At 48.7% G+C, this 14551-nt stretch overlaps 1 protein-coding gene across 1 annotated transcript; it reads right to left on the reverse strand.

Moving 5' to 3' along the window:
• Positions 1-7784: 7784 nt before the first annotated feature.
• On the reverse strand, positions 7785-14254 carry LOC144609411 (LRRN4 C-terminal-like protein). The gene is made up of 3 exons (XM_078427884.1): positions 14120-14254; positions 10928-11232; positions 7785-9172 (listed from the first exon to the last, which is right to left on the reverse strand). The coding sequence occupies exons 1-3, from the start codon at positions 14163-14165 to the stop codon at positions 8609-8611; spliced, it is 915 nt and encodes a 304-aa protein (XP_078284010.1). The 5' UTR covers positions 14166-14254; the 3' UTR covers positions 7785-8608.
• Between the last annotated feature and the right edge of the window lie 297 nt (positions 14255-14551).

Below are 14551 nucleotides of genomic sequence, written 5' to 3' on the forward strand. Positions count from 1 at the left end.
GTCATGGAAAGAACGGGAAATAATTATAAAGGCTGATGGAATTATGAATCCATTCCTTGGGACATATTTTCTGACAAAACTATACTTGATTCATAACTTTGCAAATAAATACAAGGGGACATTCATATCCTGCCATTCACTCGACCAGAGCATTCCATTTGCTGCAAGGTTTACATTACATCCGCATGACATCAACATTGCTTTCTCATCTGCTCCATGAGCAATAGGAAGGGCTCCAGCCCCTCATTCACAGTGGCGGCTGATGCCTAGACTAGATCCCCAGTGAAGGGTTGGCACGGTGGCGCAGCAGTAGAGTTGCTGCCTTACAGTGCCTGAGACCCGGGTTGGATCCTGACCACGGGTGCTGTCTGCACGGAGTCTGTACAGTCTCTCTGGCCGTGTGTGGTTTCTCCAGGCGCTCCGGTCTCCTCTCACATTCCAAAGACGTGTGGGTTTGTAGGTTAATTGGCTTCGGTGAGTTGTAAAATGGTCCCTAATGTATGTAGGTTAATGCACGGGGTGATCGCTAGTCGGCGCGGACTTGGTGGGCCGAAGGGCCTGATTCCGCACTGTATCTCTAAAGTCTAAAAAGCATACATGCTCCCTGCACCAAGTTTCTGTGCATCCCTAGTTACATACTCCAACACCCTGGAATGTGTTTCAGATTTAGAGCTACAGCACGGAAACAGGCCCTTCGGCCCACCGAGTCTGCGCCGACCAGCTATCGCCCATACACTATTTCTATCCCACACACTAGGGACAATTTACAGAGGCCAATTAACTTACGAATCTGCACGTCCTTGAAATGTGGGAGGAAACAGAAGTACCCGGAGAAAACCCACGCAGCTCCAGGGGGAACGTACAAACTCCATATCGACAGCAACCGTAGTCAGGATCGATTGCAGGTCTATGTCAGCAACTCTACCGCTGTACCACCGTGCCACAGTAGTTGCCAGTAATGTCTGTCGTCAGTAGTTGCCAGTCAGCCTGAAGAAGGGTCTCGACCCAAAACGTCACCCATTCCTTCTCTCCAGGGATGCTGCCTGTCCCGCTGAATTATTCCAGCGTTGTGTGTCTTCGATTTAAACCAGCATCTGCAGTTCCTTCCTGCACATTAGCCTAATTAATTCTCGTTGCCCTCTGGAGTTTCCTCGCGTGTCTTTTGGAGTTCTGCAGCAAACCACTGGGTGGTGCCAGCAACCAAGTGCAGGATGAACCCAGAGAGGATGCCCTCTCACTGTGGTTCTGCTGGAGTCCTGCAAACAAACGTACGTGTAGGGTACCGTTAACGGGCCAATGACTGCACATATTTATCCAACATTTCCCCGTAATAGCTGCATCTGACATCCCTAAAGGACAGATTATCTGGTTATTATCATTGCTGTGTATGGCAGCTTGCTTGAAACAAATGGTTGTTGCATCTCATTCATTAAAACATGGGCTATATTTCATTGGCATCAGAGGGTTTTGTTCTCCTCTAATCTAATGTTCTCTCTTTTGTGTGTGTGTGTGTCCATGTATCAGTGTGTTTGTGTGTGCGCATGTGTCAATGTGTGTGTTTTGTGTGCGCATGCGTCTGTGTTTTGTGTGTATCAGTGTGTATGTGTGTATCTTGCATGTATCAGTGTGTATGTGCGTGTGCATGTGTGTGTCTTGTATGTGTGCGTATATGTGTGCGCATGTATCAATGTGTGTGTAAATGTACCAGTGTGTTTGTGTGTGCCTGTCTATTGTGTGTATATATATGTGTGTGCGCATGTATCAATGTGTGTGTGTATTGTGTGTGCATGTATCAGTGTGTTTGTGTGTATGTCTATTGTGTGTGTAGAAGTGTGTGCGCATGTATCAATGTGTGTGTGTGCGCATGTATCAGTGTGTTTGTGTGTGTGTGTCTATTTGTGTGTATATATGTGTGCGCATGTATCAATGTGTGTATGCATGTAGCAATGTGTATCAGTGTGTTTGTGTGAGTATCTATTGTGTGTGTGTATAAGTGTGTGCGCATGTATCAATGTGTGCGTGAATATTGTGTGTGAGCGCATGTATCAGTGTGTTTATGCGTGTTTCTCTGTCTATTGTGTGTGTGCGCGCATGTATCACAGTGTGTGTTTGAGTGCAGTGTCCATGTTTGAATGCGTTCCATGTTTGTCCATGTGAGTGTGCGTGCGTGTGTGTTTATCTGGAAGTGTGAGTCAAGCACCGCCAAAACACACAATGAGTCAAAGTCACACGGAGAAGCATGTGGCTGGAAAACTGTTTGCACAACTCCCACTGGGGCTTTAAACATCCACCAGAGAAGCTGGAAACGTGCTTTGTTTTGAAGATAGACTCACAATGCTGGAGTAACTCGGCGGGACAGGCAGCAGCTCTGGAGAGAAGGAATGGGTGACGTTTCGGGTCGAGACCCTTCTTTAGACTAGTCAGTACTTCGCTTTCACTGATCTCATTTGTACGTTCTCCCCGTGACCACGTGGGTTTTCTCCGAGATCTTCAGTTTCCTCCCACATTCCAAAAACGTACAGGTTTGTAGATTAATTGGCTTGGTGTAAGCGGTAATACTTGGTATAAGGGATGGTTGTAATGGGCGGGGATCGCTGGTCGGTGCGGACTCGGTGGGCCGAAGGTCCTGTTTCCGAGCTGTATCTCTAAACTAAACTAAAAGCCTCTTAAACGCCACAATCTGCTGACCTGCCTCCACCATCTCCCCCAGCAGTGTGTTCCAGGCTCTGTGTAAAAAAAAACTTCCCCCTCTCACCTATAAGGTCTTTACCAGTCTGATACCAGTCTGAAGAAGGGTCTGGATGCGAAACGTCACCTATTCCTTTTCTCCAGAGATGCTGCCTGGCCCGCTGAGTGACTCCAGCTTTTTGTGTCTGTCTTTGGTGTAAACCGGTATCAGCAGTTCCTTCTGACACACCACGTTTGCCCAACCTGTCCTCGCAGCTGAAACTTTCTAAACCAGGCCACATTTCTGGTAGTCCTCCTCTGCACTCTCTCCAAAGCCTCCACATCTTTTCTGTAATGTGGCGAACAGAACTGCAGGCAAATGCAGCCTAACCAAAGTTTTATACACCGATCAGCCAAAACACCATGACCTGATGAGCCAGAACATTATCACCACCTGCCTAATATGCTGTTGGTCCTCCGTGTGCAGCCCCATACACAGCAAGGTGCGATGCACTGTGTATTGTGACACATTCCTCCCGTGACCACCATCAAAATTTTCTGTGACTTTAAAAAAAAAAAAGGTTCTAAAAGTAAACCTAGCAATTATAGACCTATTAGTTTGACGTCTGTGGTGGGAAAATTAATGGAAAAGATACTTAGGGACAATATATATAATTATTTGGATAATCAAGGCCTGATTAGAAACAGTCAACATGGATTTGTGCCTGGAAGGTCATGTTTGACTAATCTTCTTGAATTTTTTTGAAGAGGTTACCAGGGAAATTGATAAGGGCAAGGCTGTGGATGTTGTCTATATGGACTTCAGTAAGGCATTTGACAAGGTTCCACATGGAAGGTTGATTAAGAAGGTTAAATCGTTGGGTATTAATAGTGAGGTTGCAAGATGGATTCAACAATGGCTGAATGGGAGATACCAGAGGGTAACGGTTGACAATTGTATGTCAGGTTGGAGGCCAGTGTCTAGTGGAGTACCCCAAGGATCTGTGTTGGGTCCACTGTTGTTTGTCATTTACATTAATGATCTGGATGATGGTGTGGCAAATTGGATTAGTAAATATGCAGATGATACTAAGATAGGTGGAGTAGTTGATAGTGAGGTAGATTTTCAAAGTCTACAGAGAGACTTGGGCCTTTTGGAAGGGTGGGCTGAAAGATGGCAGATGGAGTTTAATGCTGATAAGTGTGAGGTGCTGCATTTTGGTAGGACAAATCAAAATAGGACGTACAGGGTAAATGGTAGGGAATTGAGGAATGCAGTGGAACAGAGGGATCTGGGAATAACTGTGCATTGTTCCCTGAAGGTGGAATCTCATGTGGATAGGGTGGTGAAGAAGGCGTTTGGTATGCTTGCCTTTATAAATCAGAGCATCGAGTATAGAAGTTGGGATGTAATGTTAAAATTGTACAGGGCATTGGTGAGGCCGAATCTGGAGTATGGTGTGCAGTTCTGGTCGCCAAATTATAGGAAGGATGTCGACAAAATGGAGAGGGTACAGAGGAGATTTACTAGAATGTTGCCTGGGTTTCAGCACTTAGGCTACAGAGAGAGGTTGAACAGGTTGGGTCTTTATTCTTTGGAGCGTAGAAGGTTGAGGGGGGACTTGATAGAGGTTTTTAAAATTTTGAGAGGGACGGACAGAGTTGACGTGGGTAGGCTTTTCCCTTTGAGAGTGGGGAAGATTCCAACAAGGGGACATAGCTTCAGAATTGAGGGACAAAGGTTTAGGGGTAACATGAGGGGGAACTTCTTTACTCAGAGGGTGGTGGCTGTATGGAATGGGCTTCCGGTGGAAGTGGTGGAGGCTGGCTCGATTTTATTATTTAAGAGTAAATTGGATAGGTATATGGATAGGAGGGGATTAGAGGGTTATGGTCTGAGTGCAGGTAGATGAGACTAGGTCAGGGAGAATGGTCGGCGTGGACTGGTAGGGCCGGACAGGCCTGTTTCCATGCTGTAGTTGTTATATGTTATATGTTATATGTTTGTGCCACAATCGACCTGTTGGTTCGGACCAGATGGGATAGCCTTCGTTGCCCTCATGCATCGATGAACCTTGGGCGCCCAACACCCTGTCTGTCGCCGGTTTGTGGTTTGTCCCTCCTCGGACCACTGTCGGTCGGTACTCACCACTGCTGACCGGGAGCATCCCACAAGCCTTGCCGTTTCAGAGATGCTCTGACCCAGTCATCTGGCCATAACAATTTGGCCCTTGTCAAAGTCGCTCAGGTCTTTACCCCTGCCTATTTCTCCTGCATCCAACACGTCAACTTCAAGAACTGACTGTTCACTTGCTGCCTAATATATCCCACCCCTTGACAGGTGCCATGTTCCCAATGTTGGGGGAGTCCAGAACAAGGGGCCACAGTTTGAGAATAAGGGGTAGGCCATTTAGAACGGAGATGAGGAAGAACTTTTTCAGTCAGAGGGTGGTGAAGGTGTGGAATTCTCTGCCTCAGAAGGCAGTGGAGGCCAGTTCGTTGGATGCTTTCAAGAGAGAGCTGGATAGAGCTCTTAAGGATAGCGGAGTGAGGGGGTATGGGGAGAAGGCAGGAACGGGGTACTGATTGAGAGTGATCAGCCATGATCGCATTGAATGGCGGTGCTGGCTCGAAGGGCTGAATGGCCTACTCCTGCACCTATTGTCTATTGTCTATTGTCTATTGTAACAAGATAATCAATGTTATTCACTTCGCCTGTCAGTGGTCATAATGTTTTGGCTGATCGGTGCAAAGCTGCAAGAGGGAGTGCCACATGTTAGATGTACCCTTCAGGCAAGAATTAAACTTGGACTCCCTCTGTTCGTCTAAACTTCGTATGAACTCCCACTGAACCACCCTTATATCAAACAATGCCTGGAAATAATTATCATCTCCTTGCTAGTGATATTTATCCCCCAACTAACAATACTGAAACAAATTAGCTCTAATAAGGTTGATATTTATGGAATTTGGCCATTGCTTATCCCACTTAAAAACTGTTTCTTTCTACCTGGGCCAAGTACAAAGTTAAATGAAAATAATTCACAGGAGAGAGAGAGATATACACAAATATATGTTTTATTTCATTGAAAATGTACAAAAAGATCTATTAGGAATCAAGAAAATTTCCGGATCATACAATAACTACAAACAATAATATATACGTACTGAGAAATCATTGTAATTTAAAAATCAGAGGCCATTTGGCCCATTGCATCCATTCTAGCTAACAGTGCATTGCAGATTAAACTAACTGTCGGTCCAGACCCTGCAGCTTCCAGTTCTTTCAATATAGAGTGAAAACATGATTCTTGACATTACCGTTCAGAGAATTACATGGAGGGACTCAATAGATCTCTTCATTCCACACCTTTCACCACCTCAACTGAAGAAAGCTAATGGCATGTTGGCCTTCATTGCGAGAGGATTTGAGTTTAGGAGCATGGAGGTCCTACTGCAGTTGTACAGGGGGCTTGTGAGACTGCACCTGCAGTGTCGTGTGCAGTTTTGGTCTCCTAATCTGAGGAAGGACATTATTGCTATTGAGGGAGTGCAGCATAAATTCACCAGATTAATTCCCGGGATGGTGGGACTGACATATGATGAAAGAATGGGTTGACTGGACTTGTATTCACTGGAATTTAGAAGGATGAGAGGGAATCTTATAGAAACATCTAAAATTCTTATCGGATTGGACACACTAGATGCAGGAAAAATTTTCCCGATGTTGGGGGAGTCCAGAACCAGGGGTCACAGTTTAAGAATAAGGGTAGGCCATTTAGGACTGAGATGAGGAAAAACTTTTTCACCCAGAGAGTTGTGAATCTGTGGAATTCTCTGCCACAGAAGGCAGTGGAGGCCAATTCACTGAATGATTTCAAGAGAGAGTTAGATTTAGCTCTTGGGGTTAACGGAATCAAGGGATATGGAGAGAAAGCAGGAATGGGATACTGATTTTGGATGATCAGTCATGATCATATTGAATGGCGGTGCTGGCTCGAAGGGCTGAATGGCCTACTCCTGCACCTATTTTCTGTGTTTCCATAAATTGTCCAAGTGTGTGTGGGACAGCGTTAATGTGCGGGGGCAGCTGTTCGGCGTGGACTTGGTGGGCTGAAGGGCCTGTTTCCGCGCTGTATCTCTGATCTAAACTAAACTAAACTAAACATGGCAAAGGTGGCACAGCATGGAGCAGCTGTAGGGGCTGGGCTGCTGCTTCACAGCGCCAGAGTGCTGGGTTCAATCCTGACCTCTGGTACTGTTTGTGTGGAATTTACACTTCCACAATTTTTTTAAAAAGTGCTGATGTAGCTCAATCCATCTTCCCTGTATATACTTGCTGATTGTTGCAATATACGACAATTAATGTAAGCAAATGTCAAGTTTCCACAACACTGGCCGATTTTGAAATTTGTCCAACATTTTCAGCAGGAGCCTATGAGTCAGGATGAATCTGGAGCACATCACACATAACACACACGCCAGCTTCCACACTTCTGAGCCAGGCTATTGCTCAGAGAGTTGTTCTTTGTTCCCCTCTGCTCTTTTGATTGTCCCTTGATAGTCAGGTGCAGACAGACTGACTGATCAGATAGGAATGTGTGCAATAACCTGGTCCTAGAAGACCAGACATGCAGGAAGGATTCATAAGTTCATAGGTGATAGGAGCAGAATTAGGCCGTTCGGACCATCAAGTCTACTCTGCCATTCAATCCTGGCTGATCTATCTCTCCTTCTCAACCCCATTTTCCCACCTCCTCCCCATAACCCCTGACACCCATACTAAGGGCGGCACGGTGGCACAGCGGTAGAGTTGCTGCCTTACCGCGAATGCAGCGCCGGAGACTCAGGTTCGATCCTGACTACGGGTGCTGTACTGTACGGAGTTTGTACGTTCTCCCCGTGACCTCATCATATCATCATATATATACAGCCGGAAACAGGCCTTTTCGGCCCTCCAAGTCCGTGCCGCCCAGCGATCCCCGTACATTAACACTATCCTACACCCACTAGGGACAATTTTTACATTTACCCAGCCAATTAACCTACATACCTGTACGTCTTTGGAGTGTGGGAGGAAACCGAAGATCTCGGAGAAAACCCACGCAGGTCACGGGGAGAACGTACAAACTCCTTACAGTGCAGCACCCGTAGTCAGGATCGAACCTGAGTCTCCGGCGCTGCATTCGCTGTAAAGCAGCAACTCTACCGCTGTGCTACTGTGCGCTACCGTGCACCTATTGTCTATTGTCTAATTTCATCGTTCTGTTTCGGGACATGGGATAATTAAATGTTCTTGACTCTCTCGACTTGTCGAGGCTCGGTCACTGAGGAGAGTGAAACAAAAACCCAGCAGATTATTTGAGGAATTAAGATGCAAGGACAATGAGGTAGAAGTTCTGACGTGATCTTATTAAATAAGTTGAGTTCAGTTTCTTGTCACATGTACCGAGGTGCAGTGAAAAGCTTTTGCTGCATGCCAACCAGTCAGCGGAAAGACTACGCGTGATCACAATCGAGCCATTGCCACTTTCATTTCACTGCACATCGTGTATGTGTATGTGACAAATAAACTTGACTTGACTTGACTTGGCCAACCAGTCAGCGGAAAGACTACGCGTGATCACAATCGAGCCAACAGTGGCCTCTCCAGCATTTGGTGTCTACCTTCGGTGTACGCCTGCATCTGCAGTTCCTTCCTGCACGATAACAGAAGAGGCACGAAGGGCCGAGTGGTCTTACTCCTGCTCTCAGGATCTCATCTGATCTGCAGGCTTCGAGGAGGCTTCTCCTGACATTGGAGATGAGGTGGCCCAGGACTTGGAGTCTTGTCCCAGGATATGAGTTGCAGCCCACCCCCTCATCTCGAGGAGCAGTGGTGGCTTTCAGCAGTTGGGGTGGGGTGGGGGGGGGGGTGGTTGTTGAAGGTCCAACGATCACCCTAGGACGGCAGCGAGCCGCTCTTTTCTTGCTCGTAGGTGGGGTTGCGAAGGCCAAGGGGCAGCGAGGAGGGGGAAGGAGCGGAGGGCGAGGAGGAGTCGAGACGCCGGCGGCGCCTGGCGCAGAAACACTTCAGCAAGACGCAGGCGGCGCTGAGGAGGACAAGCGCGCAGATACCGAGGCCGATGTAGAGGATCAGGCGGCGGACGGAGGTGGTGCTGAAGGTCACGCACTGGTCGGTGCCCCGCAGGGTGCTATTGCCGGACGGATTGAAGGCCTGTACGCAGACCACGTAACTGGTGCCCGCCAGCAGCCCGTCCAGGTTGTAGGTGCGGTCGCGGCCGGGGAGGCGGCGGCTGGTGGTGGCGTTGCCCAGCGAGCCCTCCGCCCAGTACACCAGCTGGTAGCCGTCCACCACCGACAGCGGCTCACACCAGCGCACGCTCGCCCCCCGGTCCGTTATCCCGGCCAACGGCTGTACCTTCGGCTGGGATGGCGGGACCGACCAGCTCGACCCCCCGGGGCAAAGGCATGGCTCTTCCCGCTGCAGCTCCGCACACGGCACCTGCATAGAGTCATAGAGAGAGTGATGCAGCGTGGAAACAGGCCCTTCGGCCCACCTTGCACACACCGGCCAACATGCCCCAGCTACACTAGTCCCACCTGCCCGCGCTTGGGCCATATCCCTCCAAACCTGTCCTACCCATGTACCCAGTGTCTGAAGAAGGGTCTCGACCCGAAATGTCACCCATTCCTTCTCTCCCGGGATGCTGCCTGACCTGCTGAGTTACTCCAGCATTTTGTGAATAAATCTACCCATGTACCTGTTTCTTAAACGTTGGGATAGTCAATAGACAATAGACAATAGGTGCAGGAGTAGGCCCTTTGGCCCTTCGAGCCAGCACCTCCATTCAATGTGATCATGGCTGATCATTCTCAATAGGTTTGCATGTTCTCCCTGTGACCTGCATGGGTTCTCACCGGGTGCTCTGGCTTCCTCCCACACTCCAAAGACGTACAGGTTTGTAGGTTAATTGGATTTGGTAAAATTATAAATTGTCCTTAGAGTGTAAGATAGTGCTAGTGTTTGGGTTGATCGCTGGTCAGCGTGGACTCAATAGACAATAGGTGCAGGAGGAGGCCATTCGGCCCTTCGAGCCAGCACCACCATTCAATGTGATCATGGCTGATCATTCTCAATCAGTACCCCGTTCCTGCCCTCTCCCCATACCCCCTGACTCTGCTATCCTTAAGAGCTCTATCTAGATCTCTCTTGAATGCATTCAGAGAATTGGCCTCCACTGCCTTCTGAGGCAGATAATTCCACAGATTTACAACTCTCTGAATGAAAAAAGTTTTTCCTCATCTCCGTTCTAAATGGCCTACCTCTTATTCTTAAACTGTGGCCCCTGGTTCTGGACTCCCCCAACATTGGGAGTTTATCTATCTAGTTCTCTCTTGAATGCAGTCAGAGACTTGGCCTCCACCTTAAACGTTGGCATAGTCCCAGCCTCAATTACCTCCTCTGGCAACTCGTTCCATACACCCACCACCCTTTGTGCGAAAAAGTTATCCCTCAGATTCCCATTAAATCTTTTCTTGAACCTATGTCCTCCGGTCCTCGATTCCCCTACTCTGGGCAATAGACTCTGTGCATCTACCCTATCGAAGGTATCACAAAATGCTGGAGTAACTCAGCAGGTCAGGCAGCATCTCGGAGAGAAGGAATGGGTGACGTTTCGGGTCGAGACCCTTCTTCCTCCTCTCTTCGACGCCGCTCCACTGCGATTTCTCCTCAAGGTATGTCTACTTTGAAGAAGTTCTCCTCCTCTCCTCGACGACTGCTCCACTCTGCGTCTACCCGATCTATTCCTCTCATGATTTTGTACACCTCTATAAGATCTCTCCTCATCCTCCTGCGCTCCAAGGAATAGAGTCCCAGCCTGCTCAACCTCTCCCTACAGCTCACACCCTCTATTGCTGGCGGCACGGTGGCGCAGCGGTAGAGTTGCTGCCTTACAGCACTTGCAGCGCCAGAGACTCAGGTTCGATCCTGACTACGGGCGCCGTCTGTACGGAGTTTGTACGTTCTCCCCGTGACCTGCGTGGGTTTTCTCCGAGATCGGTTTCCTCCCACACTCCAAAGATGTGCAGGTTTGTAGGTTAATTGACCGGGTAAATGTAAAAATTGTCCCTAGTGTGTGTAGGATAGTGTTAATGTGAGGGGATCGATGGGCGGCGCGGACTCGGTGTGCCAAAGGGCCTGTTTCCGCGCTGTATCTCTAAATCTAAATCTAAATCTAAACATCCTCACACCTACCTGCATGTGGGCACAGCGGTCATAGTTGCACTGCTTCAAGGGGAGCTGAGGGTGAGGGGGCGTCGTGGGCTCTTCCTCCTCCTCGGAATCATCGTAGTCCGCCTCTCCCGCCGCCATGCGGACGAGCCATCTCCCCGGCGTCCTGGAATTTACGGTCACCGGTCCCGGCCACTCCCGGCTCTGGTTAACGCCGGGCTGCTCCGGCGAGGTGGGCGGCTGGTCGCTGGTGCTGAGGGGAACGGACGCCGCCTCCTTCCAGATGACCAACAGGACAAACACGGCGGCGCATCGCATCAGGTTGGCACCTGCAGAGAGATAGCAGTCAGTCCAGTCAGCCAGACACAAGAAAATGCCGGAGTAACTCAGCGGGGCAGGCAGCATCTCTGGAGAGAAGGAACGGGTGACAATAGACAATAGACAATAGGTGCAGGAGGAGGCCATTCGGCCCTTTGAGCCAGCACCGCCATTCAATGTGATCATGGCTGATCATTCTCAATCAGTACCCCGTTCCTGCCTTCTCCCCATACCCCCTGACTCCGCTATCCTTAAGAGCTCTATCTAGGTCTCTCTTGAATGCATTCAGAGAATTGGCCTCCACTGCCTTCTGAGGCAGAGAATTCCACAGATTCACAACTCTCTGACTGAAAAAGTTTTTCCTCATCTCAGTTCTAAATGGCCTACCCCTTATTCTTAAACTGTGGCCCCTTGTTCTGGACTCCCCCAACATTGGGAACATGTTTCCTGCCTCTAACGTGTCCAACCCCTTAATAATCTTATACGTTTCGATAAGATCTCCTCTCATCCTTCTAAATTCCAGTGTATATAAGCCTAGTCGTTCCAGTCTTTCAACATATGATAATCCTGCCATTCCGGGAATTAACCTAGTAAACCTACGCTGCACGCCCTCAATAGCAAGAATATCCTTCCTCAAATTTGGAGACCAAAACTGCACACAGTACTCCAGGTGCGGTCTCACTAGGGCCCTGTACAACTGCAGAAGGACCTCTTTGCTCCTATACTCAACTCCTCTTGTTATGAAGGCCAACATTCCATTGGCTTTCTTCACTGCCTGCTGTACCTGCATGCTTCCTTTCAGTGACTGATGCACTAGGACACCCAGATCTCGTTGTACGTCCCCTGTTCCTAACTTGACACCATTCAGATAATACTCTGCCTTCCTATTCTTACCACCAAAGTGGATAACCTCACACTTATCCACATTAAAGTGCATCTGCCATGCATCCGCCCACTCACACAACCTGTCCAAGTCACCCTGCAACCTCATAGCATCTTCCTCACAGTTCACACTGCCACCCAGCTTTGTATCATCTGCAAATTTGCTAATGGTACTTTTAATCCCTTTTAATGGAGAGAAGGAACGGGTGACGTTTCGGGTTGAGACGCTTCTGAAGAAAAAATATCCATCGACTTGGCTCCCACAACCGTCTGCGGCAATGAATTCCACAGATTCACCACCCTTTATTCCTGCTGCCAAAGTGCATGACTCCACACTTTGCTACGCTGCATTCCATCTGCTACATCTCGGCCCACACTTGTTGCTGCATGACATGTTTAGGAAAGAACTACAGATGCTGCTTAATACACAAAAGGGCACAAAGTGCTGGAGTAACTCAGCGGGTCAGGCAGCATCACTGGAGAACGTGGACAGGTGACGTTTTGGGTGGAGACCCGTCTTCAGACTGGAGAATGGTTCCGACCCGAAACGCCACCAATCCCTTTTCTCTAGAGATGCTGCCTGACCTGCTGAGTTGCTCCAGCATTTTGTGTGAATCCATTTAATGTCAGGCACAGGCATGAACTGGGGAAACTACACATGTTAAATGGCTCCAGTGTGATTTTAGATTTAGAGATACAGCGCAGAAACAGGCATTTTGGCTCATCGGGTCCGCGCCGCCCAGCGATCCCCGCACATTAACACTACCCTACACCCACTTGGTACAATTTTTTACATTTGCCCAGCCAATTAACCTACAAACCTGTACGTCTTTGGAGTGTGGGAGGAAATCGAAGATCTCGGGGAAAACCCACGCAGGTCACGGGGAGAACGTACAAACTCCGTACAGTACAGCACCCTTAGTCAGGATCGAACCTGAGTCTCCGGCGCTGCATTCGCTGTAAGGCAGCAACTCTACCGTTGTGCCACCGTGCCGCTACCGTGTGTTCCTGGAGTGGTCATGTCTCTCAATGCTCACAACACTAGAGGCCACTCAGCCCATCAAGTCTATGCCGGCGTTCAGAACAATTCAATTCCCAATAACTAGTTCGCTCTCACATTCTTTGCAACTGATGCTGACTACCCACTTCACCCACCCACCCTCCCTCCCTCCCACCCACCCCCCACCCTCCCATCCACCCACCACCCTCCTACCCAAACTCGCCCACCACCCTCCCACCCACCCACCCACCCACCCTCCCTCTCACCCAGCCCCATCCACCCACCCAGGCTAACATGAAATTGTTAGATTTTATTTTCAAGAGAGAATTAGATTTAGCTCTTAGGCCTTCAGTCTGAAGGAGGGTCTCGACCCGAAACGTCGCCCATTCCTTCTCTCCAGAGATGCTGCCTGACCCGCCGAGTTACTCCAGCATTTTGTAACACCTTCGATTTAAACCAGCTTCTGCAGTTTTCTTTCCTAAACATTTATATATATATTTACATAAATGTACACATGTACGCGCACACATACTGTACGTACACGTAAAAAACAAACAAAAAATTATAATGCAATAATAACAATAAGAGTCCATGTAGTTCAGAGCATATTCGGAGGTTGTGGTGTTTAATAGCCTGATGGCCGTAGGAAGGTGAGCTGTTCCTGAATCTGGACGTTACAGTTTTCAGGCTCCTGTACCTTCTTCCCGATGGCAGGGGTGAAATGAGTGCGTGGCCAGGGTGGTGTGGGTCTCTGATGATGATGCTGGCTGCCTTTTTGAGGCAGTGACTCCAGTAAACCCCTTCGATGGTGGACGGAGGTCACCACCAGACGCATTTTTAAAATCAAGGTAAATGTTTTGAAAAGGCTACAAAAAGAAGCAGTAACAACACCACTCGTAACATAAGTGCTGCTCAGCACTTTGAACGAGACTGCCGATCTTTCTATCCTCCTCAGTATTAAATCACTGCTGCTTTCAGCACCAGCACGCCAAAGAGTTAAAAACAAATGGGCTTACCTGGAGATAATCTGCTTCTCTGTAACTTTGTATGCATCCCTTCCATTCCCTGTCTGAGCGCAGTCAAAGAACACTCCTGATTAGCTTTCTTGAGTCGTATATCAGTCAGGGTGTATCGCTGTCTCTCCCTCTCTCTCCTTCTCTGTCTCACTCTCTCCCTGTACTTCAGCTCGGTTTATATAGATCACAGACCGCTGACGTAACCCAGACCTCCCCGCCAAGGCTCAAAGAATTGCTTAATCAAGGATTGGGCGGAGGTGGGGAGGGGGGGGGGGGGGTGGGGGGGGTAATGTGAATCAGGTCAGTTAACTGGTGGGAAGAAAACACTGGATGGATTCAGCTTTGGCAATTCTTTGCTGTGTTTCTCAGCGGAAACTGGATCGTAGCACACGCATTTAACAGCACAACAAGGGGGCCTGGAACCAATTTCTA

The sequence above is a fragment of the Rhinoraja longicauda genome, chromosome 34, assembly GCF_053455715.1.
Source record: "Rhinoraja longicauda isolate Sanriku21f chromosome 34, sRhiLon1.1, whole genome shotgun sequence".
Classification (NCBI taxonomy): domain Eukaryota; kingdom Metazoa; phylum Chordata; class Chondrichthyes; order Rajiformes; family Arhynchobatidae; genus Rhinoraja; species Rhinoraja longicauda.

Coding starts and splice junctions, on each gene's coding strand:
- LOC144609411 (XM_078427884.1), bottom strand. CDS start 14,165: ATGGAAGGGATGCATACAAAGTTACAGAGAAGCAGATTATCTCCAG. Junction 11,233..14,119: donor GAGAAGCAGATTATCTCCAG/GTAAGCCCATTT, acceptor ATCTCTCTGCAG/GTGCCAACCTGATGCGATGC. Junction 9,173..10,927: donor ACCGCTGTGCCCACATGCAG/GTAGGTGTGAGG, acceptor GACTCTATGCAG/GTGCCGTGTGCGGAGCTGCA.